This window comes from Loxodonta africana, chromosome 10, assembly GCF_030014295.1.
Source record: "Loxodonta africana isolate mLoxAfr1 chromosome 10, mLoxAfr1.hap2, whole genome shotgun sequence".
Lineage (NCBI taxonomy): Eukaryota > Metazoa > Chordata > Mammalia > Proboscidea > Elephantidae > Loxodonta > Loxodonta africana.
The window spans coordinates 67,543,526-67,570,669 of record NC_087351.1 but is presented as its reverse complement, the minus strand read 5'-3'; the positions used below and the strand labels follow the sequence as shown (position 1 = coordinate 67,570,669).

Here is a 27,144-nt window from a genome sequence, read left to right as displayed (position 1 = left end):
GAATGATTCTAGGGGGCAAATATTAAACAACTCAGGAGGCATCAAAAGATGGAAGGAATATATAGAATCACCACACCAAAAAGAACTGGTCAACGTTCAACCATTTCAGGAGGTACCATATGTGCAGGAACCAATGGTACTGAAGGAAGAAGTCCAAGCTGCACTGAAGGCACTGACGAAACACAAGGCTCCAGGAATTGACGGAATATCAATTGAGATGTTTCAACAAATGGATAAACCACTGAAAATACTCACTTGTCCGTATCAAGAAATATGGAAGACAGCTACCTGGCCAACCGACTGGAAGAGATCCCTATTTACGCCTATTCCCAAGAAAGGTGATCCCACCGAATGCAGAAATCATTGAACATTACTATTAATATCATCAAAAACCAAAAACCAAACCCAGTGCCATCGAGTCGATTCCAACTCATAGCAACCCTATAGGACAGAGTAGAACTGCCCCATAGAGTTTCCAAGGAGCGCCTGGCAGATTTGAACTGCCAACCCTTTGGTTAGCAGCCGTAGCACTTAACCACTATGCCACCAGGGTTTCCTATTAATATCACACCTAAGTAAAATTTTGCTGAAGATCATTCAAAAGCAGCTGCAGCAGGAACTGCAAGAAATTCAAGCCGGATTCAGAAGAGGACACGGAACCTGGGATATCACTGCTGATGTCAGATGGATCCTAGCTGAAAGCAGAGAATACCAGAAAGATGTTTACCTGTGTTTTACTGGCTATGCAAATGCATTTGACTGTGTGGATCATACCAACTATGGATAACACTGCAAAGAATGGAAACTCTAGAATGTTTATTTGTGCCGAAAAACCTGTACATAGATCAAGAGGCAGTTGTTCAAAGAGAACAAGGGGATACTGTGTGGTTTAAAATCAAGACAGGTGTACGTCAGGGTTGTATCCTTTCACCATACCTATTCAACCTGTATGCTGAACAAATAATCAAAGAAGCTGGACTACATGAAGAAGAATGAGACATCAGGATTGGGGGAAGGCTCGTTAACAACCTGCATTATGCAGGTGACACAACTTTGATTGCTGAATGTAAAGAGGGCTTGAAGCACTTACTAATGAAGATCAAAGACCACAGCCTTCAGTATGGATTACACTTAAACATAAAGAGAACAAACATCCCCACAACTGGACCAATAAGTAACATCATGATAAATGGAGAAAACACTGAAGTTGTCACGGATTTCATTTTACTTGGATCCACAGTCAACACCCATGGAAACAGCAGTCAAGAAATCAAAAGATGCACTATATCAGGCAAATCTCCTGCGAAAGACCTCTTTTAAAGTGTTGAAAAGCAAAGATGTCACCCTGAAGATTAAAGTGCACCTGACCCAAGCCATGGTGTTTTCAATGGCCTCCTATGCATGTGAAAGCTGGACAATGAATAAGGAAGATGGAAGAAGAACTGACGCCTTTGAATTGTGGTGTTGGTGAAGAACATTGAATATATCACGGACTGCCAAAAGAACAAAGAGATCTGTCTTGGAAGAAGTAAAACCAGAGCACTCCTTAGAAGCAAGGATGGTGAGACTATGTCTCACATACTTTGGACATGTTGTCAGAAGGGATCAGTCCCTGGAGAAGAACATCCTGCTTGGTAAGGTAGAGGGTTAGAGGGTCAACAGAAAAGAGGAAGGCCCTCAATGAGATGGACTGACACAGTGGCTACAACAAGGGGCTTAAGCATAACAACAATTCTGAGGTGTAGGACCAGGCAGTGTTTCGTTCTGTTGTACACAGGGCCGCTATGAGTCGGAACCAACTTGATGGCACCTAACAACAATAACAATGACAGGGTTCCAAAATACATAAACTCTAACAGCACTGAAAGGAGAAATAGTTCTACAATAGTAGGAGCCTTCAACACACTATTTTCAGTGAAAGACACAACTTGAAAGAAACTGGACAAAGACACAGGAGCTCTAAATGCCACAATCGACCAATTAACTCAACCTCACAGACATAGCACAACACTCCAACAGCAGCAAAGTACACTTTTTTCTTTTGTGAAAACGTCAATACTAACCAAAGCAATTTATAGATATAATGTAATCCCAATCCAAATTCCAACAATATTTTTTAACAAGATGGAAAAACTCATCACCAACTTTGGAAGGAAAGGAAAAGAGGCCCCAGTAAGTAAAGCATTACTGAAGCATAAGAACAAAGTAGAAGCCTCACAGTACATGATCTCAGAACCTACTATACAGCCATGATAGTCAAAACAGCCTGGTACTAGTAGAAGGACAAACGCATAGACCAATGAAACAGAATTCAGAACCCACACGTAAATCCAGCCACCTACAGACAGCTGCCCTTCGACAAACGGCCAAAGTCCATTAAATGGGGAAAAGACAGTCTCTTTGACAAATGGTGCTGGCAAAACTGGATATCTATCTGTAGAAAAACGAAACAGGACCCATTCCTCAGAGCATACACAAAAACTAACTCAAAATGGGTCAAAGACCTAAATATAAAACCTAAAACTATAAAAGATCATAAGAAGAAAAAATAGGGACAACGAACGATAGGGCCCCTAACGTATGGCAAGAATAAAATACCAAACATAACTTAAAATGCATAAACAGCAGAAGATGAACTAGATAAATGGGACCTCCTAAAAATTAAACACTTGCGCTCATCAAAAGACAGTTCCAAAAGAATAAAAAGAACCTGTAGGCTGGGAAAGATTTTTGACGATGACATACCCAATAAGGGTCTAATCTCTAAAATTTACAGAAAACTTCAACACCTCAACTACAAAAAAATGAACAATCCAATTATAAAATGGGCAAAGGAAATGAACTCCACCAAAGAAGACACTCAGGTGCCTAACAAACACATGAAGAAATGCTCGTGATCATTAGCCATTAGAAATATGCAAATTGAAACTAAAATGATGTACCATCTCACCCTGACAATGGCGCTAATCAAAAAAATAGAAAATAAATGTTGGTGAGGTTGTGGGGAGGCTGGAACTCTTATAACTGCTGTTGGGAATGTAAAATGGTACTACTATGGAAAATGGTAAGGCACTTCCTTAAAAAGCCAGAGATAGTAATACCATATGATCCAGCAATCCCCTTCCTAGATATATACCCTAAAGAATAGACATGTGCACACCCCTGTTCATTGCAGCAATTATTCACAATAGCAAAAAGATGGAAACAACCTAAGTGCCCATCAATGGATGAATAGATAAACTGTGGTACATACACACAACAGAATACCACACAATGATAAAGAATAATGACGAATCCATGAAACATCTCACAGCATGGGTGAATCCGGAGGACACTATGCTGAGTGAAATAAGCCAAACACAAAAGGACAAATATTGTATGAAACCATTATTTTTTAAAAAAGAAAAGGTTTACACGCAAGAAGGAAAAAGAAATTCTTTGACAGGTCACCAGGGATGAGAGGGAGAGGAAGGGAAAACTACTAACCAGATAGAAGACACATGTTCATATTGGTTAAGGGAAAGGCGATACATAATACGGGGGAAGTCAGCACAACAGGACCAAAGCAAAGGAAGAAATTGAGAGCAATGCAAGGATAAAGGACAACTATGGTAACTACTGTAAGAGAGACAATTCTGCAATAGTAGTATTAACAATTTATGTAAGGATACACATGTAGATAGGTATGTTAAAGAGGTGCAGGAGGGTGCAAGGGAGCAACACCTACCTGTAGATTAGGTTAGGTTGTGGGAATTTCAACATAAATAATTGTAGTTGCTGCATGCATACTGATATAGGCAATAGTGCACACAAGGGCCCAGCCACAGAAAGTTCCTAGATATAACCAAATAACTCACTGGACAAAGTTCCTAAGCCTTCAAAGGGTAAGGATTATAGGCTCAGAGGACATCTACATCAATTAGGACAACATAGTTCAGAAAGAGTGTTTTATATTCTACTTTGGTGAGTTGGGTCTGGGGTCTTAAAAGCTTGCAAGTAGCCATCTAAGATACAACTATTGGTCTCTTCCCATACAGAGCAAAAGAGAGTAAAGAAAACCAAAGACTCAAGGGAGCAATTAGTCCAAAGAACTAACAGACCACATGAACCACAGCCTACACAAACGCAAGACAGAACAAGATGGTGCCCAGCTTTCACAACCAATCACTCTGACTGGGATCACAACAGAGGATTCTGGACAGAGCAGGAGAGAAATGCAGAACAAAAAAATCAAATTCACAAAAAAAAAAAAACTTACTGGTCTGACAGACTGGAGGAACCACAAGACTATGGCCCTATGATACCCTTCTGACCTGGAAATGAAGCCATTCCCAAAGACTACTTTCCAACCAAACAACAGACACCCCATAATAGAAACAGTAACATCTGAGAGGAACCTGCTCCTTAGAACAATTAATTATATGAGATGGGATGGTCAACATTTGCCCAAAAGTAAAGATGAGAAGGCAGGAAGGGGCAGAAAAATCCAGATAAAGGATATGGGGAACGCCGGATGGAAATGGAGAGAATGCTGACACACTGTAGGGAACACAACCAATGTCACTGAATACTTTATGTACAAACTACTGAATGAAACCTGATTTGCTCTGTGAACTTTCACCTAAAGCACAAAAAAGGAACAAAAGTCCAACCAATTACTATTAAATACCATTTGATGATTCAAGAAAATACTCTGCCATTCAAATGAAAAAACATTTGGAAACATACTTGCTTTCCAGCTGGCTGGTAGTGTTGCTGACAGCATCTCTCAGTATGCCATTTTCCTGCTTCAAATGAGCTATCTCTGCCTCCATCTTCTCACGAACTTGCTGAAACTAAAATTATTTTACACAGGTAAGATTTAGAAAACAGTGATTGTCAGGACTAACTTTCAAGAGAAACTCCTAGGATGAGAACACAAAAAGCACCAACAAAATGAAGTTTGGACCATACTTCTCAAATAAAAACTTAAATTTAAAAAAAAAACTGTATTTTGTTAGTGATGAATGCAAAGGAAATATATGTCACAGTATTTAAGAGCACAAGTAGATGCTAGCTGTTATTATATTCGAAATACAAAATAAACACATGCAGAGACAATGTTCAAAACTAAAAGACGATTTAGAATTTCCCTCCTACCCAATACACCTAAAGAAAATTTTCAGTAATGCCAAGTTTAAAAACTGAAAATAGGCTCAATACTAGTGCACAAAGTGAGCCATAATCAAATACATGGCAATTTCATCACACAAAAATCTGCTTGTTAATATACTGATCTTTATTTTTTTCAGAATTACAGTCAAAAAGATATAGAATGCCAAATCTTATTTCCACATAAGGATATTTCTTTCTTTAATATATGAAATAATCTTACTTATAAATCTTAGTAAACCTATCCAATTAAGAGAAATTAAGGTATATGTTCCTGTTTTGCAACAACTTTATATGGAATCTATCATCCCGGCCTTTACATGCAATCAAATAAAAAATTAAAGTTACTCAAACATCTTTCATCACCAATAAAAGATTATCTCTAGAAGTAGACTTGACTAACTTTCAAATGAATAGTAAATAGGCATTATGGGGAAGAAAAAAATTACTTGAGGCTAAGAAAATCAGTTCTTCAATAACCTGAATAATGGAAGAGAGACTATTCCACGTAGCTGGGGGTTGAGATGATGGAGGACTGGGCTAAATAAAAGCACAGAAACAGTGGATGGGAGTACCTGGAGTAAGCAGCAACATGACAGGGTAAGAACCTGACAACAGGGTCACTTACTTCTTTTCTGCCATTTGTGGCAATCTGAGTGGAAAATCTGAGACTTTCAAAGCAGTGAAGAATAATTTAAAAGTTTTAACAGACTAGCAATATGACCAAAACAATATTTTATAAAAAATTAATCTGGTAGCAATTACAGGCCAGAGTGGAAATAAGAGACCTATTTAAGAAGGCTGTCTAATTATTTTTGTATGAGATAATAAACTAAGGTGATTTATAAGAATTGGATGCAAGGCTAACTAGAAATACTCTAAGATTTCAGAACAAACTGGGCAAGGAAGAGAGAAGAGAAAGGTTTTATTCAAGCGTATGGATAATAATGCCTCAAAATACTGGAAAATAAAAACAAGCTAACTGTCAGAGTCTGATTGCAGACATATGTTAGATTTGAGGTGATGATTAAAAAAAACTATTTGAGGTGATAGGGCTTCCAAATTGAAGTATTAGCCAGCAGATGGAAATAATCATTTCAAGAAGTCATTAGTCCAGAAAGTTCAATTTGGAGGGATGTAACCTTAGGAGCCCTAGTGGCACAATGGTTTAAAGCACTCAGTTGCTAACCGTAAGCTCAGTGGTTTAAATTCACCAGCCACACTATGGGAGAAAGATGTGGCAGTCAGATCCAATATAGATTACAGCCTAGGAAACCTATCGGGCAGTTCTACCCTGTCCTATAGGGTCACTATGAGTCAGAATCAACTTGACGGCAAAGAACATCATCATCATCATAAGCCCACATCGCAGCAGACCCAAACCAAGTTCTTAAATAACCTCTTCATTAGTAATAAAGACGTAATTTTGATATCTTAAAAACAATAAAAAAAATCATCAGTCCAGATCTAACCAGAATCATGAGACATGGAAAAAAAACAGTAAGAATTGTATCTTATGAAATGTTGATAGAAGACAGACGCAAAAGAGTAAGAATTAACAAAAAAGACAGATCAACTAAGCCAAAATCCTGGGTGCCATCCTTCATTATCTCACTCCTCTATTGCCAAGCCCTACCTAACTCTTCTGTTTCACACAAACATCACATTGTCAGTATCTGATTTCAGGCCCTTGTTCTATCTGACTTGGATTCCTGAAAAAACTTTCCAACTATCCCTTGTTCTACTCTCCACACTGCTGCCAGAATAATCATTAAAAATACTAATATAATCACACTGCTACATTATTTAAACTCTTTTACTGGCTCTATATTCTTTTTTTTTATATACTCTTTAAATATATAAGATCCTTTACACATGGCCCCTATTTACCACTCTAGGTCTTTTCTCAATAATCAGACCAGCCTTAACCCCCAAATACCGTTAACTCTCACTGTACTTCTCATAAAATGTTATCACTGGACAACCTGTATTGGAAACATCTGGGGTACACTCATTAAAAAGCTCAATCCTGGGCCCCAAACTAGACTCACATAACCATCATCTCTTAAGGAAAGCACCCCCATTAACTGTTACACTCAATGGTATTTAGAATCCCTGCTCCATGCCACATGCACATTCCTTCACTCAACAATGCCCAACTGTTTCAGAAAGACTCAATTTGGGTATCACCTCTATCAAGCCTTCCCTATCAATCCTTTTCTTCTCCACCTCCCATCTCCATAGCTCCAGAGCACCCAAGGTTTACCTCTATTGTAATGGTGTATTTACTTGTCTGCTTCTACCTCCCCACATCATCCCCATCTAGAAAAATTGCTTACTACTAAGGACAGACACTGAGTTTAATGAGGCACTGTACCCCAGTGGTCTAGCACGTGGCCTTAAGAAGCTTAAAATTTACTGTTTAAACAACTGCAAACATTTCATTTTGTTTTCAAAGAATGAAAACATACCTTCATCTGCATCTGCTGAGTCTCTTGATAACTGACATGCATTTTGTTTTGAAATACATTATGTTCCTTTTCTAATGTTCCAATCCGATCTTTCATCCTTGCTATAATCACATTGCTTCTTTCTTTCTCTGTCATCATTTCCTAGAAGAGTAAAACAGAAATTATGAAAAACTTATCATAAAAATCAGTATGATAAGCTTATAACAATGAGAAACCATTTTTAATTTCAGTGAAATGACTGTGATTCTGAAACAATAAATACTTGCAAGGTCAAAGGGATTTAAAAAATCACAGTCTCCTGCATCTCAGTTGTTCTTTGCACCAATTCCCTTCATATGTGCTTTGCCACTCTGTTTATTCTTATTTGAAATGCACATTCTGGTCTAAAAGTTAACATCTGTTAACCTATAATAAATCTTACACTCTCACTTGATTACAAGAAAGGGGAAGAGTTAATTCTCTATTACTCCCAGGTACCAGTTCCCTTACAGGATATAGAAAAAGTGGAGGAGGGGAGGGGGGTGCCTCCTAGGAGAAGAGATACGTAGTACAATGGACCTTTGGAATAAGGAAAAGTAAAAATCAGAAGGCAAGGCTTTTATCATCTTCCGTAATCAAATCTTCCAGGAGTGATTTCATTTCATGTTGCACTATGAACTACTAGAACAAATACTAATTATCAAAGTGCAAGAAAGCCAAGCAAGTCATTTTAAAGTTATCTGCAGGCCATGTTTCCTGCTCCAAGAACTGTTTGACAAAATCTAGTATTTTTGTGTAATTTGTGGTTGCCCTTAAGAGTTGGTTCATTTATATTTGCAAACTGTTTTACTGACGCATGTTGTTGTTGTTGGGTGCTGTTGAGTAGATTTCGACCCATAGTAAACCCATATGACCAAGTAGAACTGCCCCATAGGGTTTTCTTAGCTGTAACCTTTACAGAAGCAGATCACCTGGTCTTTCTCCCACGAAGGTGCTGAGTAGATTCAAAACCTCCACCCTTTCTTTAGCATTGGAGCACTTAACCGTTTGCATCACCAGGGTTCAAATTACATCTTTAATGTACAGCTCAGTACCCACTGCCAAGGGGTCGATTCTGATTCACAGCCTCCTCTAGGACAGAGAAGAATTGTCCCATACGGTTTCCAAGGCTATAATCTTTACAGAAGCAGGCTGTCACTTCTTTGTCTTGCAGAGTGCCTGGTAGTTTGTACCACTGGCCTTGTGGTTAGCAGCCAAATGCTTAACCACTGCACCACAGGGCTCCTTCAGAAAACTAGTCATAAAATTATACTTGTTTCTAATACTAAGGAAAAAAGCTTACTTTATTAACAATTTGAATCTTAATTTGACTAAGTTTTCCCACTGGTTTTTTTCTTCAAATCCACTTAAAAGATTTATATTCAAACAAGGCCATTCACTCTTCTAATGACATCAAGTAGCTAGCTGAATGATTCATAAATAAGCTTCATTTACTGTAGTGTATTTAATCCCAAAAAGAAGAAACAAGCACTTCAGTAGGAGACCACATTTTCTATAGAGTTTTGATCCTGTTTTCTCATTTATGTAATGTTTTAAAGGTCTTTTTCTATTTCTCAGAATATAATTTCTGAGATTTGATGATTTTCACTGATTAAATATTATAAATATTTATCACAAGAACCTTCATTAATTACCTATGTTAAGAGCCTCACATTTATCCTATAAACTGAATTTAAATAAGATTTTACCAAGTTTTGTGTTTCTATAGAGAACAATTCTATGTCAGATTTAATTAAAACAGACTCAAAATGACCAAATATTTTGCTATTCTGAAACTATTTCTAAGTACTGTTATTTTAAATTCATAACTCAAATTGTAGGGGATAATATCATGAAAGACTGAGATTAAAAAATTCTATAAGGAAGTAACTTCTTTGCTGAGCGTAAATTTGTTATGTAAATAAATCAGGAATTATGGACAATTTCTAAAATTAATGTGCTTCTTATACAGCAAGTATATCCCTCAAATATAAGAATATCTTCACCTGGGTTAATTGCTTACACCGATCCTTTGTAGCAGCAGCATCTTCCTTCATAGCAGCAAGTAACTTCTCTTTTTCTTGAAGTTGATGTACAAGTACAGTTAATTCTCCTTTACTAGACTACAATTGAGAAGTCAATATAGAATTAGTTAGCATGAGTTAATGAAAACGAAGTGTCTAATATCAAGTGTTTTGGGGCCAATGCAGAGTTCTCTTACACAGAAAGTAGAATAACTGCCAAATACTGGTCAGTAAAATATCATTCAAAAAAGTCACTGTATTGCTATGTATCCAGTGCTAATTTCAGGGTATATATCAGTCAAGAAACAGATTTTTACAAAGAATTACAGAACTTCCAGTTTTAAACCCAGAGTAAGGTAACAATTTCCTCCTCCTCCTAGAAGATGAAAAGGAAAAACTACTATGAAACCAAAATACAAATGATCTTCAATGAAACAGTCATCCGTAATCCCCAAGCATACTATCAGGAAAGACTACCAAAAGCAGTGAAGATCAAACACAGGTACTTGACAACCTTGACACAATATATACCCAAAGGCTACAGAGGTGCCATGAGTATGTAGTTCTCCAAAGTTAACGGAGGCACATCCTAAAAAGCAAAACCAACAATCCCCCATATGACATCAGGGAACAAGTAGAAGGACTATAGGTAGGAACGTTCTTAGAAGGTGGTCTCAAGAAACAGAAGTAAGAATGAAAAAATCACACCAGCTTCAAAATGAGCAGCTGTCCACTGAGGCAGAGAGATGACCCGAGAGGAACATTCCTCACTGAAAGAAGTATAGGTCAAAAAGAAAGAAAACAGGATCTATGCATGACAGAAGAAAAAAGGAAAGTAATTAGGAGAAAAAAAAAACGGTAGGTGAAGACCAATCACCAGATAAAAGCTGTCAAAAAGCAGATAAAAATTATGATGAAAAACATCACCATGATTTTTAAAAATTTAATATAGTAGTCATCTCTGGAAAACAAGAACAAAGAACAGACACACAGGAAAGAGCTCAGAGAAGAAGAAAGACCACAGAATGAGGTGAAACACGAGCTGGCAAAACCCAAAGTGGAAGTAAAAGTAACAGCATTCCAGGAATATAATCCAATCAGAAGCAGGAAAAAAAAAAAGACATGCTGCTGAAAACACAGTAAAGGCCACAGAATCTAGGACTGATAAAAGTAAATGAAAAGTGAAAATAAAAATATTTTTGGTTTTTTTGTTTGTTTTTTAGAGAAGAACTAGAATATGGAAGATAAAGACTGGCAATGGACATCCAACATATGCTTAACTGAGATCCCTAAAAGAACGGAAATTTTATGTAACACTTCCCAAAAATAAAAGTTGATTTAATCTAATGATTGAAAAGACATGCTATATCTAAGGGGAAAGTGATGGAAGAGTCAATGGTCAGCTATATTACAGTAAAATTACTGACCTTCAAAGAAAGTGAATCCTATCATGTTAGTACAGTAGTGCGGACACTAGAAAAATCCACTAAATAATAAACCTTGATTGATTGTCCAAACGATGTTTCTATGTGAGGGTATGGTTTGAAAAAAATACATAAAAGAGGGCAGTACTCAGGCTGGCCTCAGACCTCTACTCAGCAATATGAAATGAATGTAGAAAACGGTAAAGCAATATAATCAAAATTCTTAAGAAAATAAAACCCAGGAACATTATACCCTACTAAATCACCATTCAAGTGTAAAGACAACAAAGACGCATTTTAACTTGCCAAGAATTTAGGGAATATAGTTTTCATCAGTTCTTCTTGAAGAAATTCCAGGAAACAAAACTTCACGTGACCAAGAGATGAATAAATCAGCTATGGCAAAGAGCTAGTATTGAGCTTTGAACCCATTAAACTGTAGGACTAAGATTCAATCAAACATGGAAATTATAGTCACAGAATAGACTTTAATATTACAACTATCTGGTGACCAAAAATGTTTTAAGTAATAAAAGTTGAGAGGGTAAGGCAGAAAAGAAATTAGGTATGCACACTTCCTCAAGTTATATAACGTGGGGTCAAAATAGTTAACTTAAAGTTGAAAAATCACATAATTCAGGCAAGTACATTTAAATGTCAACAATAAAAAATAAAATCAATTAAGTAATCAAACTAATTTTAACATTTTCTGACTAATAATTATATCGACAATTAACATTTTTGAGCAGCTACCCTATGCAAGGAACTCTAAGCAACTAATGTATATCACTTAATTTGATCCTCAAAACCTGATTATCATCCCCATTTTAGAGATGGGGACAGAGGGGGAATACAGGCACTGAGATTAAGTAATTTATCTAAGGCCACAAAGCTCAAAGTGGCAGAGCCCAAGATCTGAATCCAGGAAACCTAACTTCTAGGGCTCAGGATCTTAACCTACGTTCTACAAAACATAAAACCTAAGTGTCTTCTAGATTAAATACAAGGGTGCGCACATGCACGCACACACACAAATATAACATCTCCCCAGCCCTGCAATCCCTTTTAGTTTTTACCCTGTATTTCCCTTCTCATTTAAAGTAAATCAGTCAAGAGTCCTTGACATCTCAATAGCTTGTCACTGTTGACCTCCCTCACCCCAGAAGTCTATCTACTGTAAGCTTCTGTGATTCCATACTACTCTTTCCTAATTATCTCCCTCTTCTGCTCCTCTTTAGTATCCTCTGTAGCAACTTTTCCTGCCCTTTTAATGTTGGTGTTTCTCAGGGTTCGTTCTTGAGCCTTCTTATCACTCCCCATATCCTTCCTGGTCTAATATATATCCTTCATATGTACTGGTGATAGTGTATTACTTTCATAAATCACTCCCATTGTATCCTTTCTTCAACTCCAGAAAAATATACATTCAACTGTGAAATTACAATTTCCGCTTTAACAGCTTCCTAACTTTTTTTTTTTTTTTTTTTTACAATCCTCCACTCTCTCTTCTTCCACAAAGTGTTCACAAATATCATGATCACACAATCTATTTAGTTACTCAGAGGCAAAAAGCAGCAGTTATCCTAGACTCTTCTTTAGGCACCACATCTGACTGGTCCCCAAGTCCTCTAACTCCTCTATCTCTGTCCTCTGCCTAGGCCAGTGCTGCTGCTTTTATTGTCCCCCTTTCTCTGAATTGATCTTTATTCAAAAAAACCAAACCCATTGCCATCTAGTCAATTCCAACTCATAGCAACCCTATGGGGCAAAGCAGAACTGCCCCATAGGGTTTCCAAGGAGGGGCTGGTGAATTCGAACTGCTGACCTTTTGGTTAGCAGCGGAGCTCTTAACCACTGTACCACCAGGGCCTCCTGGCATCTAATAAAAGGTATGATGACCAAGACTCAGTTTGTATGGCAGGTAAAGGGGAAAACAAAACTTCTCTAGTCTTTCAAGGATATAGGGTACCTACAAGGTCAATGGGTCCCTGCAGATGAGAACAGACCCACCCAGAAGTCAAAAAATATTTTAATCCAGAGGCAAATGGCTCAAGGGCAGAGAAAAAAAAAAAAAATGCCAACAGTTTTAAAACACTTGCTCTATTTCAAAACACTATCTTTAACAACTCCCAACCTCCTCCTTGGCCAGCTTAAAATAAAGGGGAATTTGATTTACCACTCAGTCTGTAGAGCGCAAAGCTGTCTCAGACAATAAAATGACTACTCTTGCCCCCATAAGCCATCAGCAACATCCTTACTCAGGAGAGTGACACTTAAAGCATTTTTATTTGAAAATGCAATTTAATTTTAAACAGCTAGGTAGTAACTTCAGCTTAGGGCTTTTACCTGCTGGGTGCTTTTCCCAATCCCCACAAATAATTAAGGACCCTTCTTAGATATATACTCATCTGATTATAATATAAAGCAAATGAAAGAACAAGTTTATCGAGAATTTCAAGGAATTTCCTTGCAACAGAATAATCTGACATTTTATCCAAAGTCACAGTTACCACATTTATTCTACTGACTACCCTCTAGCACTGTGTTTCCTCTGGGCCATTACAAGTACCACATGGAGACTGTCCAACAAGCATATTACATTGTAAAATGCCATAGGCTTGTAAAACATACTGTTACTAGATACTTGGAAGTATGAATAGACTTCAGTAAATACGAGTGCCTATTTTTTTTTAATGTGTGTCAGCCATTCAGAAGACCATAATGAGCAAAAACAGACACGATACCTTCATTTATCCTCATGAAGCTTACAGTCTAGTCAGAGAAACATTAAAATTACAGTCATTCTTTTGGTTTCCTTGGGGATTGGTTCTAGGACTCCTCTCTGACTACCACCCCCGCCCTTGAGGATACCAAAATCCCCAGATGCTCTAGACCCTTATATAAAATGGCACAGAATTTGCATATAACCTATGCACATTCTCCCATATACTTTAAACAAAGTCTGGATTACTTCTAATACCTAATACAATGTAAATGTAAATTAGGTAAAATGTTAATATCTAATACAATCTAAATAATTGTTTCCTCAAAATTGAGGACTTGTTCTGGAAGGTAATCTTTCTCTTCTATGAGTTTCTTGAGCTCTCCTGGGAACACTGATGGCTGCCCTGGCATCAGTCGATTCTCCCTCGATCCTGAAATCCTGAGACTGCTGCGCTTTACACAGCTAGCCAGCCACCCCTTACTAGCCTTAAATGCTTTCCTCTAGCTCTCCTCAAGCCATTTACACTTGGCCTTAGAGGGATTGCTTTGACCACTTTACTGTTTTTTAGGAACTATTTTTTCGCAGAAACAAAGGGTGCACACAACACAAGCAGCAAACAAATGAGACGTGAGGTGAAAAATGCTCACACAAGCAGTGCTGGAGAGAGACCGAGGATCCGTGAAACAGCGGGAGTTTATAGCAGGGTATGCCTACACAACACTTAACTCGCATGGATTCAATGTAGTGCTTGGCGCATGGCAAATTCAAGTTCTGCTGTTTGGAACTTTTCTCTCCTAAATATTTTCAATTCAGAACCCATGAATATGGAGGACCAACAGTATATACTTATTTCTGTTTATTAAATAATGATAAATGGTATTTTAAAAAAGTACAGCTAGCTATAAGAGAGAGTATCAGGGAGAACAATTTAGCCTGAGAGGAAGTGATATTTAAGCAGAGACTTGAAGGAGGAGTTAGCCAGGGAAAGAATTTGGGGGGCAAAGGGAGGTAAGGAAAAACAGGACAGTCCAGGCAGAAGAGTGAGCTTGCTATGCTAGAGGAACCAGAGAAGATCTACTGTGTATGAAATGTAGTGAGGAAATGGGGAACATGTCATAAGATGAGGCTGTAGGGAGAGGTAGGTATAAGGCCTGCTAAGATATTTGGATTATGTTCTAAGTGCAAAGGGAAAGGTACCAAAAGGTTTTTAAAGCAGTAAGTAACATAACCTGATTTATTTATTAAAGGTCACCCCTGCAATTGTGTGGAAAAACAGATTAGAGGGCTAAGAGGAAAATCAGAACAATTAGGAGACCTCTGCCGGAGCTCAAGTGGCCTGAAGTAGGGTGATTTTTTTATCTTAAGAACGAATGGAAAATAGACAGTGGTGATGGCTGTACAATACTGTGAATATAATTAGTGCCACTGAACTGTATACTTAATGTTAAAATGACAAATTGTTACATGTTTTACCACCATAAAACAAAAATGTAAAAAAGAACAACAAATGGAAGCCATTGAAGGTTTTAAAGCAGAGCACTGGTTAGATGTGTGTGTTGAGCCATGTTTTAAGAATGAGGACAGTTAAGCCGGTTATCTGATATTGAATACCAGATACCACATCAGCTTATCTTACATAAACAAGACTTGAAAACCGGTCATCTTTCCCAGCTTGACACAGTGCACATCACAGTATAGTGAGCAGATCTATGAGAATATAGATATTAAGTCCATGGGGGTTTTGATTTGTTTTATATAAATTTTCATCAGCCATGTAAAATAGCATTCTCTCACACCCCAATCATTTTAGAAGGGTAATACCACACAAACACACACAATAAACAATAAAAAAAACATTGCCAAGGATTTTGAATGGTGCTATCTTTAGCAGGAAGAAAAAAAAAATCCACATATGCCATCCAGAAATCACCTGGCCCTCATTTCAACACTTTCAGCCAGGTACAAAGCAAGGTACGAACAAAGCAAGGTCCAACTTAAGGCAAGTATGAAATGACTTAAAAGTCACATAAATCACCTTACTAAAGAAACTGACTTTTGTCAAAGTATCAAATGATTCAACAGGCATCTAAGCAAACTGAATAAATGTACTGATTAGTATGCATATGTGAAATAATTTCTGAAGACATTCTAGAACTTTGAGATGTTACTGTGTTTTGGGATGTGAAGGATGGGAGTATAAACTAATTCATTGTCCTAGCAGCAGTCTTGTTTGGTGAACTTCTAATCACTGCTCCCAAATATGCCCAAAAATCAAAAGAATATTTACCTTCTTTAAAGCATCCTGTATCACACCAGACTTCTCCTTTAGCAGGTCTACAACACAAAGGGCTTCATCTTCAGAAAACATCATGGTCTTCAAGGACAGAAGAAAATCTTTAAATTTCACTTCAGCATTTTCTTTAAAAAAAAAGAAAAAGGAGTTGGCATTTAAAAGACACAGGTAATAACCTCAGCAAAGGTAGGCATCACGAGTTCCTGGCCCAGAAAATCAATAATCAAAAGAAAAAACGGATTTACATTTCAGGTCAAACAACAAAAAAAAATGCTCCAGCTGAGAGGAAAAGAAGTATCTTTATCATCTCTAATATAATGAGATTAATTTATATTAAAAGTTTAATTTTTAACCAAAAGTTTACAAACTTACATAACACTAAAATGTCAGAATGCCCTCACTTTAAAACAAATCGTTTAAATGTGTCTAATATATACTACCTGCACTAGATATGTTCACAAATATTCTCAATTAACTTTAACAATCCTGAGACATATAAACCAAATTTTACAGAAAAGAAAATAAGCTCTAAGACAATTATAAGAAGGAAATCGGATTCTACGAAGATCAAATATATACAAGCAATCCTGACATTAGAAAAAACTTATGCATCAAACACCTCTCTCATTCACCCCAATTCTGCCAGGGCTCTATATTAAGCACCCAAGTTCACTTTTTTAAAGGAATTACCACCCATAAGACTACAGCCCAAAAGGCGCAGTGCTTTTATTACTTCAGCTACATTAGAATCTTAAAAAAGTCAGTTGTGAATTAGCCCAGAAACCTAACAGGAGACAGAAGTGGAAGAGAACAGAGCGACACACAGCAAAATAGCTGTGGAACTTGGATTAGTCAAATTCCAGTGTCTAGGTCCACAAAATTGAGAAGGCTGAACTAGGAGGCTACTAGTAAACCTCTTACTACAAGTCTTTTGCAATACCTTGTTTCTCTAAGAATAGGTACTTAATTCCATCAGAACTCAAAAATGTTTTTTACAATATAACAAACTGTACCATTTCACATATTACCTTTGTCAGTTTCAGTCTTCAGTTTTTTACTCCCAGTTTTCTGGATCCCTTCTACCTGTTCAGGTTTATTCAGATCAACCACTTCTCTCTTATCCACCACAGGATTTGAATCAGCATTATCCATCAAAGGAATATAAGTAGTTGCGTGAATAAGGGGCTCATCTACTGCAATTTAAGTTCAACAAAATCATAATCATTCAAAGCTCTTAAAACCGGTATTAAACAACATAAAAATATGCTTAAAGATAAATGGAGTTATTTTCAAAATCTCCAATACCTGCTCAATTTGACTTTAAATTTTTATTTTATCACTTAACAAGTCAAACCAACTTTTCTAATTACACCGTATCAGTTTAGTATTTTTCTTTTACAATAAATCATTTAAGTTATCTAAAATATCTAGCATATCACTTCTAATAGTATCTGAAAATTTCTTATACATTCTTTAGATTTTTAGTTCTCATTTTTTCTCCTGTTTTTCGTAAGAATCCATTCACGTCTAATTAGTACTCAAAGAAAATGTAATTTTTATTTTCTGTTGATATTTTACTGAATTCTTATCGTGACTGATAGTTTTTAATTGAGCTCCTCTGACTTGCTAGGTACACAATCACAGTCATTGTTCTCTGCAGATATTCTCATTTCTAATAGTGATGCCTCTAATTTTCATGATACTTCTTACTTCCACAACAGTATTAAAAGTGAAAAAACGAAACATCCTTAGTTTCTAATTTTAATAAGAAAAACTCTACCAGTTTAAACATTAAGTGTGATGTCTGTTGATTAGAGGTGTACACGTCCATACTCAAATAGAAATGTCTCTGTTCCTTTAAAAAAAAAATTTTCCGCATACATAATTCTTTTATTTGAAAACAATATATTTAATTTTATCAGATTATTTTCAGCATCTATTGGGGTAATATTTTTCTCACATTTTATTGCTTCACTATGTCATTTTTGGAGCCCTGGTGGTGCTGTAGTTAAGAACTCAGCTGGCTAACCAAGAGGTCCACATTTCAATTCTACCAGCTGCTCCTCAGAAACCCTACGGGGCAGTTCTCCTCAGTCTTATAGGGTCGCTGTTGAGTTAGAATCGACTCAACAGTAACGGATTTGGTTCATATCATAATTTCAATGAGAATAACAGAATTGGGGAGTGAGGGCAATGCTAGATCTAGCTAATGTCCTCTAGCATAATCTGCAAGTGATATTTAGTAAACAAGGAATCCAGTCTTTTAAAAGTACAGACATCACAGGAATTTTTTCTTCTGTAGAGATTATATACTAATTACATTATTCTTTACAAAGCTAAGAGTATTTACAAATGTGTTGTCCTTTTAAATTTAGATACGCTTCTTCATCACAAAACCACACAGCTAAAGAGAATCCAATCCAGGACTTTATTAGTATTATACTTGTTGAATTACATATAACACTGAGAATTAAAGAGCATGTTAGGCCTCTGTGATCTTTGTCCTAGTATACTTCTCTAGAATTAAGGACAGTATTAAATACGTATCTACACATTTCACCGTTTTCTGTCTTTTGTTTCTTTGATGAGACTTTCTTCTTTCCCGATCCACTTTCTTGTTTAGTCTCTTGATGGAGGGGTAATAATTCTTGCTTTTTTGAAGGTGCCACAAGAGCTTCCACCTTTTTATCCTGGTCATCTTTATTAAAAATAAATAAATAAATCATCATCACAGCAAACAATGAGCACACCAGAAAAACATGCAATTATTAATGAATAATTTCCAGAATTTTAAAACTGATATCCTACTTTCTCACTTTCATGGATTGAGAATTATGTCCCCCAAAAATATCTGTCGACCTAGCTAGGCCAGTATTGTGTGATTTATCCACCATTTTATCATTTGATGTGATTTTCCTATGTGTTATAAATCCTACCTCTATAATGTTGATGTGATGGGATTAGCTGCAGTTATGCTGATGAGGGGGGATTCAAACTAAAGAATTGAGTTGTTTCTTCAGCCAATCTCTTTTGAGGTACAAAAGAGAAACAAGCAGAGAGACATGGGGACCTCATACCACCAAGAAAGAAGCACCGGACACCAGGGTCTCTGCACTGATAAGCTATTCCACCAGGTAAAGCCTGATGACAAGCACCTTTCCCCAGAGCCAACAGAAGAAAGTTAACCTTCCCCTGCAGCTAGCACCCTGATTTTGGACTTACAGCCTCCTGGACTGTGAAAGAATAAATTTCTCTTTGTTAAAGCCATCCACTTGTGATTTTTCCGTAGGGTCGCTATGAGTCAGAATCGACTTGACAGCACTGGGTTTGGTTTGGCTTGGTTTACCAGCACAAGATAACTAAGACATTCACCACCAGTAACTTATCATTCCAGTTTTCTCCACTATACCTGCTTTTTAGCTTCAAGACTTCCAGTGCTTGCCCCTTTATATTCCCTTCCTCAGCCCCTCCCAGCCACCCTTAGCCTATAGAATGGTTGAGTCTCTACCATCTTAAAAACTAAAACCCTTTCTACCACTGTAATCCCCGCCTCCCAAACCCAGTTCCTCCTTATCCGATACTGAACAAAATAATAGTCTGTACTTCCTTATCTACCAATCATTTCTCAACAAATTGCAACTTGATTTCCATCTCTTCCATATCATGACTGGGTTTAACTCAGGCCTCTAGTTCCACAAAAGCCATACTTTAAAAATCCTTATTTGACTAAGCTTTAGCATTTCATAATGTTGGTCTCTAACTCCTTAAAACTCTCTCCTCTCAGCTCCCATGATTCTTTTCTTATATTCTAAATATTCTTTTGTAGTCTCCTTTGTGAAATACTTCTACTGCTGCATCCTGAGTTGTGCTCTATATACATGGCCCCACAAGCACCTGAAACAAACTAAAATCATTCTCCTTTCCATATACATTCACTCTCTCCCTAATATTCCTTATCTTCATGTTACCAACCAGCAAACTTTCTGTAAAAGGCCAGGCAGTAAGTATTTTAGACTTCCCAGGTCACAACTATCCAACTCTGCTTTTACAGTGCTAAAGTCAGCCACGAACAATATAAAACCAAGTGAATGTGCCTATATTCAATACAAATTTATAGACACTGAAGTTTGAATTTCATGTAATTTCCACACATCTCAAAATACTATTCTACTTTTGATTTTTTTTCCCCCAACCATTTAAAATGTAAAAGTCTTTCTTAGCTCATAGGCTAGGAAAAAAGAAAAAAAAAACAAACCCACTGCATTGAGTCAATTCCAACTCACAGCGACCCTACAGGACAGAGTGGAACTACCCCACAGGGTTTCCAAGGTGTGTCTGGGGGGTTTGACTGCTGACCTTTTGGTTAGCAGGAAAGAGCCAGAATTTGGCTCGTAAATTGCAGCCTACCAATCCTGACCTAATTTAGAACTTGGGAAATCAGCTTTGTTTCTGCCTTCTAGTTTGTCTGCCATTGTTGTTGTTAGCTGCCATGGAGCAGATTCCCCCATGTGTGTCTGAGTAGAACTACGCTCCAGAGGGTTTTCCAGGCTGTGACCTTTTAAAAGCAGATCACCAGGCCTGTCTTCTGAGGAGCCTCTGGATGGGCTCAAGCCACCAACCTTTTGGCTAGTAGTTGAGGGTTTAACTATTTGCTCCACACAGGGACTTTTATCTGTCATGCCTCTAACCAATCAGATCAGTCACATCACTTGTGCTCTGTAGACCTATCTAATCTACTTTCTATTTCTTTTGTCACCACTAGAGTTCAGACCTCCATCTTAACTTTGGAATATTACAATAACCACTTAATTAGCCTGGCTATAACAAACACTGCCCTGTGAAATCTGTCAGCCCAAGTTTTAACAAAAAAAAAAAAAAAAAAAACTTTCTAAAATGTAAATCTGATTACACAACTAATCTGCTTAAAAATTTTCACCAGTGGTAATCTATAAAATCCTAGCTCCTTAACACCATACACAAAGACCATCATGATCTAGCCACTGCCTATCATTTCAGCTTTGTTTCCTACCGCTCCTGGTTCGACATTTCATGGTTCAACAACACACTGCACTCTTGTACCTCTGTAACTTTATACTTTAAACATGGTGTCTACCAGTGGAAGGAAACCCCACAATTTGCTTGGTGAAGTAATTTATTCTTGAAGACCTAGCTTAGGCACTGCGTCCTCTGTAAAGCATTTCCTGAGACTTGGCTTCTACATTTTTTTCTATACTTTGTACATCTCTTACATAAATTTCATTCGTTTACATGCCCTACCCTACTAAAACGGGGTGCTTACTCAATTTTCCTAATGCCATACTTTGATCACTGTTGACCAACAAGTATTGAAAACCCAATGTAACACTCCAAGAGTTAAGATACACAAATAATTTATTGGTACACACAAGTCCTTTCATACATTGCAAACTGTCTGCAGTTCCACACATCATCTCATCACATCCTTTCTGTTGTACCTGTTAACCCCTCTACCTTGAATAACCTACCCTGCCCCTCCCATCCACACACACAAAAAAATAGTTTGTACTTATTCAACCTTTAAAATTAATGTGAGGCACTCCTACACTTCTTTAGGCATACCTAAATTATACTAAACTTTTGATTTATAATGACTTTTTTTTCCCACAAATAACATGCCCATGTAAATAATGCCTCCACATGTGACACGCATAGCACGGTTATAAAATAACACAGGAAGGGGTTGCATACTTGGCAGAAATGTATAAAGTGCACATCTGCGTAAAAATATGGTATTTATGTTTGTGTCTACGCAGTAAACATACAATTGTGAAAATGCACTATTCACCTCTGTACTCCTAGTACCTACTAATGATACCTGGCACAAAACCCTCGTATAATAAAATGTTTGCAAAATCATTCAATCAGGAAGTCTGTTGGTTCTTCAAAAAGTTAGACAGAATTACCATATGATTTAGCAATTCCCAAAGAACTGAAAACAGGAACTCAAGCAGACAAGTGTGCACCAATGTTCACAGCAGCATTGTGAGTGACAGTCAAAAGATGGAAACAAGCCAAGTGTCCCTCAACAGGTGAATGGATGAACAAAATGTGGTACAACCAAGCAATGTTTCATATTATTCAGTCATAAAAAGGAATAGAGTTCTAATACATGCCATTAACATGGATGAACCTTGAAAACATGCTAAATGAAAGATGCCAGACACTAAAGTACAAATATTGTATGATCCCACTTACATGAAATGTCTAGAACAGGCAAATGTATAAAGACAGAAAGTAGATTAGCGGTTACCAGGGGCTGGGGAGGAAGGAGGAATGAGGATTTGTTGCTTCATGGCTACAGAGTTTCTACTTGGGGTGATGAAGAAGTTTTGGAAATAGTGGTAATAGTTGTACATCATTGTGAGTGTAATTCATGCCACTGAATTATGCACTTAAAAATGGTTAAAATGACAAAGTTTATGTTATATATATTTTACAATAATTTTTTAAATAGGGAAAGAAATTAATTAAGGGCAAGAAACAGTATCTGATTTCTCTTTTCATCTTTAACATCTATTACATTGATTAGAAAGTGTTGGCTGAAGCAACTAAAAGTTCTTAATTGCTGATATTTATACAGCCGTAACGGTTTTAGAAAAACAGCTCAAAGGTAGATTTTACATACTTCCATTAAAGGTTTTTTTCATATTTATAGTACGAGGTTGTTTTAAATGCTGTTTTTAATGATCGATACTACTTATTTCTATCAGCAGCTAATGTTAATGCAAGCAAACACTTAAGTGTAGTGATCTTGGTTTCAGACTCAGTACTTAGTATTTTATGTTCATAGCTAACTATGTTTCTGAATTTCAAAGCTCTAAAGTCATTAAAACAAATAAAATCATGTGATAAAGTTGAAAAGATTACAATACCGCTTCCATTTTTCGACTTCTTCTGCCCTGGTTTCTTCTTTGAGGCAGCTGCTTCAGATGGAGGAGTTGGCTGTTTAGTAACTGGGACCGGTTCTACTTTTTTGCCAGGAATCTTGGATACATCACTTTCTTTGGTGACCTGCTCTTCAAGTACAGGTTTGTGTTTCTTTTCCTTCTTCTTTCTTTCCCTAACACTACTTGATGATTCAACCACATTCAAAGGAACAGGTACAACTTGCTCATCTTCTACAGCCAAGGCATCGGATAATTTAAAGTCCCGGGGTACACTCTCAGAATCAGATTCATGGAGATTCCCGTTCTGGATGTCTTTCTTTTTATTTTTCTTCTTTTCTGCCTTCTTCTTATCTGTTTTTGTAGGAATAAGCTTTTGTTCTCTTTTCTGTTTTGCAAGAACTTCATCATATAATGTTTCTTTCATGAAAAGCCAGAAGAATAGGAAAATTGCTGCAATAACTATTGAAGGAATAAGGACAATGAAATATGTTGACTCATAAAACTCCATGGTGCTTTTTTGTTAATGTGATCCTACAAAACCTAAATGGGTGAAAGGAAGGGAAAAAAAAACTGTTTTAGTCTTTAAAAATTAAACTCCTTTCTCTTTCAATTGGTATTTTTATCTAACCTGAACTACAAATCCAAGCAGCTTAGTTGTTTAAACCACATACTTGATTATTTTGCCAACCACAGCTTGAAATATACTATGAAAGGAAAATGTGTAGTAACTAAAAAGAGTGTTTGTAACACATCCTTCTAATTTTAAAGTATGTGAAAGGATCCTGATGAGAAGGAAAAAAGCTAAAGGTACCTAGTTTTTCCCCCCAAAATTCACTTTTTATACTTTAGTATTTAGCTTTTTTTCCCCTTATTACACAATGCTGATACCCCTATCTGTTGCCATCAAGTCGATTCAGGCTCATAGCAATCCTATACGACAGAGTAGAACTGCCCCATAGGGTTTCCAAGGAGCAGGTGGTGGATTCAAACTGCCGACTTTTTGGTTAACAGCCAAGCTCTTAAGCACTGCACTGATAAATACTACTATACATAGTAATTTTGATACAGCTACATTTACACACTACAATACCTCAAAAAATTAAGAATACTGATTTTTGAGAGCAGCAATTTTTTCAATAATTAAACACACATCTCAATTTGTTTTCTGGTTTGTAATTCTATAGATTACTAATTTTTGTCACTCCAACAATAAATGACAACTCATAACCATGGAGATATTTACATTATTAATTTCTCTCAAAATAGCTGTTAGTTCCTGTTGAGTCAGCTCCAACTCACGGCAAACGCACATGTGCAGAGCGGAACTGCTTTGTATGGTTTTCAAGGCCACGACCTTTCAGAAGTAGGGCTCCAGATCTGTCTCCTAATGAGCCTTTAGATGGATTTGAACGACCATCCTTTCGGCTAGTACTTGAACAACGGCTTGCACCAGTCATACAGTGTTCACAACTTCTCTGGAAATATAGAGGTATTATGAACTATTACCAACACACTAACTATTCGTTGAGTACCACACTCTTAAAGGAAAAAAGATAGTTCTCATTCCTTCATTTAGAGATTTAAAGCCCATTCACAAACTGCTAATAACTTTATTCCAGTGGCTAAGAAGTCTCATGATATAGTGAAAAACACCAAGGATAGAGAAATATAAAAAAGTCAAAATCAAAATATTACAACATGAGATTTGGCGTTGATTTTTTTCTCTATTTTTTCTTTTTTTTTTCAAGGCACCCCTTACTGGATGAAACAAGTCATGGTACAAAATCAAGGTTGGCCATCCCTGTCCTTCCCAAACGCTAAGAGAGGCTTTGCTTCAGTATTTCGATTAATCCAATAGCTACAGAAAATAAACATATGATCTGAGTACCCAGATCTACCGTGAATATAGGTATTGTATCCCTCATTTGAAGGACAGCTTAGCTAAACTTCAAAATAAAAATGATTCTGTTGTTTCTTCCTATAAACACGTACAAGTCACATATTAAGTAGCTTGTATTCTCACAAGTCATCCTAAATCTGTTGTGGAAAACGGCAAAGGATGTAATGCAGATATAATTAAACCCCAGAATATGCTTAGGAAGTCAATTTTTGTACTTTCAATGTGCAAATAAATCTGAAAGTTTTTAAAGGTTTTAAGCTATTGGTCTGAATAGTCTTAAAAATAGGAAATGATTAAATAAACCAAATTCCACCTGAATGGAGGAATCATCATTCTAAGATTTTGCACCTTAGAAAAATCTGTTTTTAAATCTGATAAAACAATAAAATCTTACTGAATGTAAGACTTTACCAGAACCTGATAACCAGAAGGTTGGCAAGTTCAAATCTACCAGCTGCTCCTTGTAAACCCTATGGGGCAGTTCTACTCTGTCCTATAAGGTCGCTATGTGTTGGAATCAACTCGATGGCCATGGGTTTGGGTTTATGAGCACACATTTTACCACAGAACAAAATAAAATTATTCAGACTTATCTGTGTTAACAACTGCCAAGACAGACCTAGGGATCTTACTGATAACATGATAAACTTGAGCTTATTAAACTTTGTCTCTCAACTAATTTATATCCAATTTAAAAATGCATACTTGATTCGAGTTATGTGACCAATGAATCAAATCTGAAAATTGCCAGAAATGAAACCTGAGAACGAACGTGTTCATCAGGCACACCATCCATTAACCATGTGACTGAAACTGCATTTTAACACTTCACACCTGCATTTAACACTTTTTTTTTTTTTTTTAATAATGTTATACAACCCTGACCTTACCAACAAGCTAAAAAGGGGAAAGGAATCATGAGCTAACAAAATACTAAAAGAAACTTTATACGGAATTTTTCTTTCTGGTAATTCATGTTAACATGAACTGCCCAAGTTTTAAAAAAATGAGGCATATTTTACTCCGTCTGCATGAGGGTTACTGGTCTTTCAAGGAACCTTCTGAAGTGCAGAGACCATTCCTTTTTTAATAGGGCATTCCTAAGCTACAAAGCAACCTCTTCAACTTGGCTGGGGGTCTGGGGTAAGAAAAAGGAAAAAAAACAATGAGTTTGAACTCTTGGGATTTTGTTTGGGGGGTGGGGAGGAGAGGCCGAAGCACTTAGCAGCAGCCATAGAAGCTGAAACATCGGATCAAGTCAAAGCCAGAAGGGCCCTGATAAGCCACAAGTGACAGCCATGTGCAAGCCTAGGTCTTAGAATAGCAGAATAGGTAATTGAGCAAAGCAAATCTGCCTGTGTGTAGACAGGAAAAAAAGGAAGTGTTCAAGGAGAAGAGAGGTCATGAAACCACAAGAATTTTGAGACATAATTCTTCAAAGGCTCTACTGATTTTCTAGTTCTCTTTTCCAGGTCCCATGGAAGCCTGGAGAAATCAAGACTTCTGTTCTTAGATTCTTTTCACACAATTCAATTCCCCTCCCCTCCCCTGAGTGTGTCTGTGTCCCTCCCTCTCCCTCTTCCCCTCCCCCTTCCCCTCTCTTCTCCCCCTCCCTCTCTATAACCGTAACAAGAACACCAATATATATTAAGAATCAAGAAAACCTTGCCACCTTTTTAACGCAATAATCCTGACTCTTTATCCTAAGAAACGTTATTTGGAAGAGAAAGCATTCATAAAGACGTTCACTTACATATAATATGAAAAACTAGAAGAGAACTAAAACATCCAACATTAGAATAAGTAAAATTCACAAATATGAACTCCATAAAACATTGAGGTCAAAATCATAATTGTATTTGTAGGAACAAAATATTTTCTGAGGAATATACAGAGTTGTGCCAGAATCACAGATGTAGTATCACCTGCCTTAATTTTTAAATTTGTTAGTTTAAGAGAAATTCAGAAAATATTCAATTCTTCATTTTTTTTTTAAACTGGCAAAATAAGCAGGTACTTAAAGTTACAATGTCAATTAATACACCTCTGTTTCACATTATACCCATGGGGCATCAGTTACTTGTTAATTAGGTCTTGTAGAGTTGATTTCCGACTCAAAGCAACCCCCCGTGACAGTCAAGCTGCCCCATAGAGTTTTCTTGGCTGTAATTTTATGAGAGCAGATTGCCAGGTCTCTCTCCCATGGAGCCAC

At 36.9% G+C, this 27,144-nt stretch overlaps 1 protein-coding gene across 14 annotated transcripts in view; it reads right to left on the bottom strand.

The window, feature by feature from the left end:
* Nucleotides 1-27,144, bottom strand: part of KTN1 (kinectin 1) — a 118,815-nt gene that overhangs the window by 54,622 nt on the left and 37,049 nt on the right. For 12 of the 14 annotated variants that reach the window (XM_064292526.1, XM_064292512.1, XM_064292522.1 and 9 more), the window contains 7 exons: nucleotides 23,018-23,572; nucleotides 18,667-18,804; nucleotides 17,135-17,299; nucleotides 16,101-16,231; nucleotides 9,647-9,763; nucleotides 7,623-7,763; nucleotides 4,729-4,835 (listed from right to left, as the gene is read on the bottom strand). In XM_064292526.1, coding sequence (XP_064148596.1) covers nucleotides 4,729-4,835; nucleotides 7,623-7,763; nucleotides 9,647-9,763; nucleotides 16,101-16,231; nucleotides 17,135-17,299; nucleotides 18,667-18,804; nucleotides 23,018-23,540 — 1,322 coding nt within the window. In that variant the 5' untranslated portion in view covers nucleotides 23,541-23,572. Of the gene's footprint in view, nucleotides 1-4,728; nucleotides 4,836-7,622; nucleotides 7,764-9,646; nucleotides 9,764-16,100; nucleotides 16,232-17,134; nucleotides 17,300-18,666; nucleotides 18,805-23,017; nucleotides 23,573-24,275; nucleotides 24,488-27,144 lie in introns of those variants that run through there. The other 2 variants (XM_064292518.1, XM_064292519.1) reach the window with 2 other exon arrangements.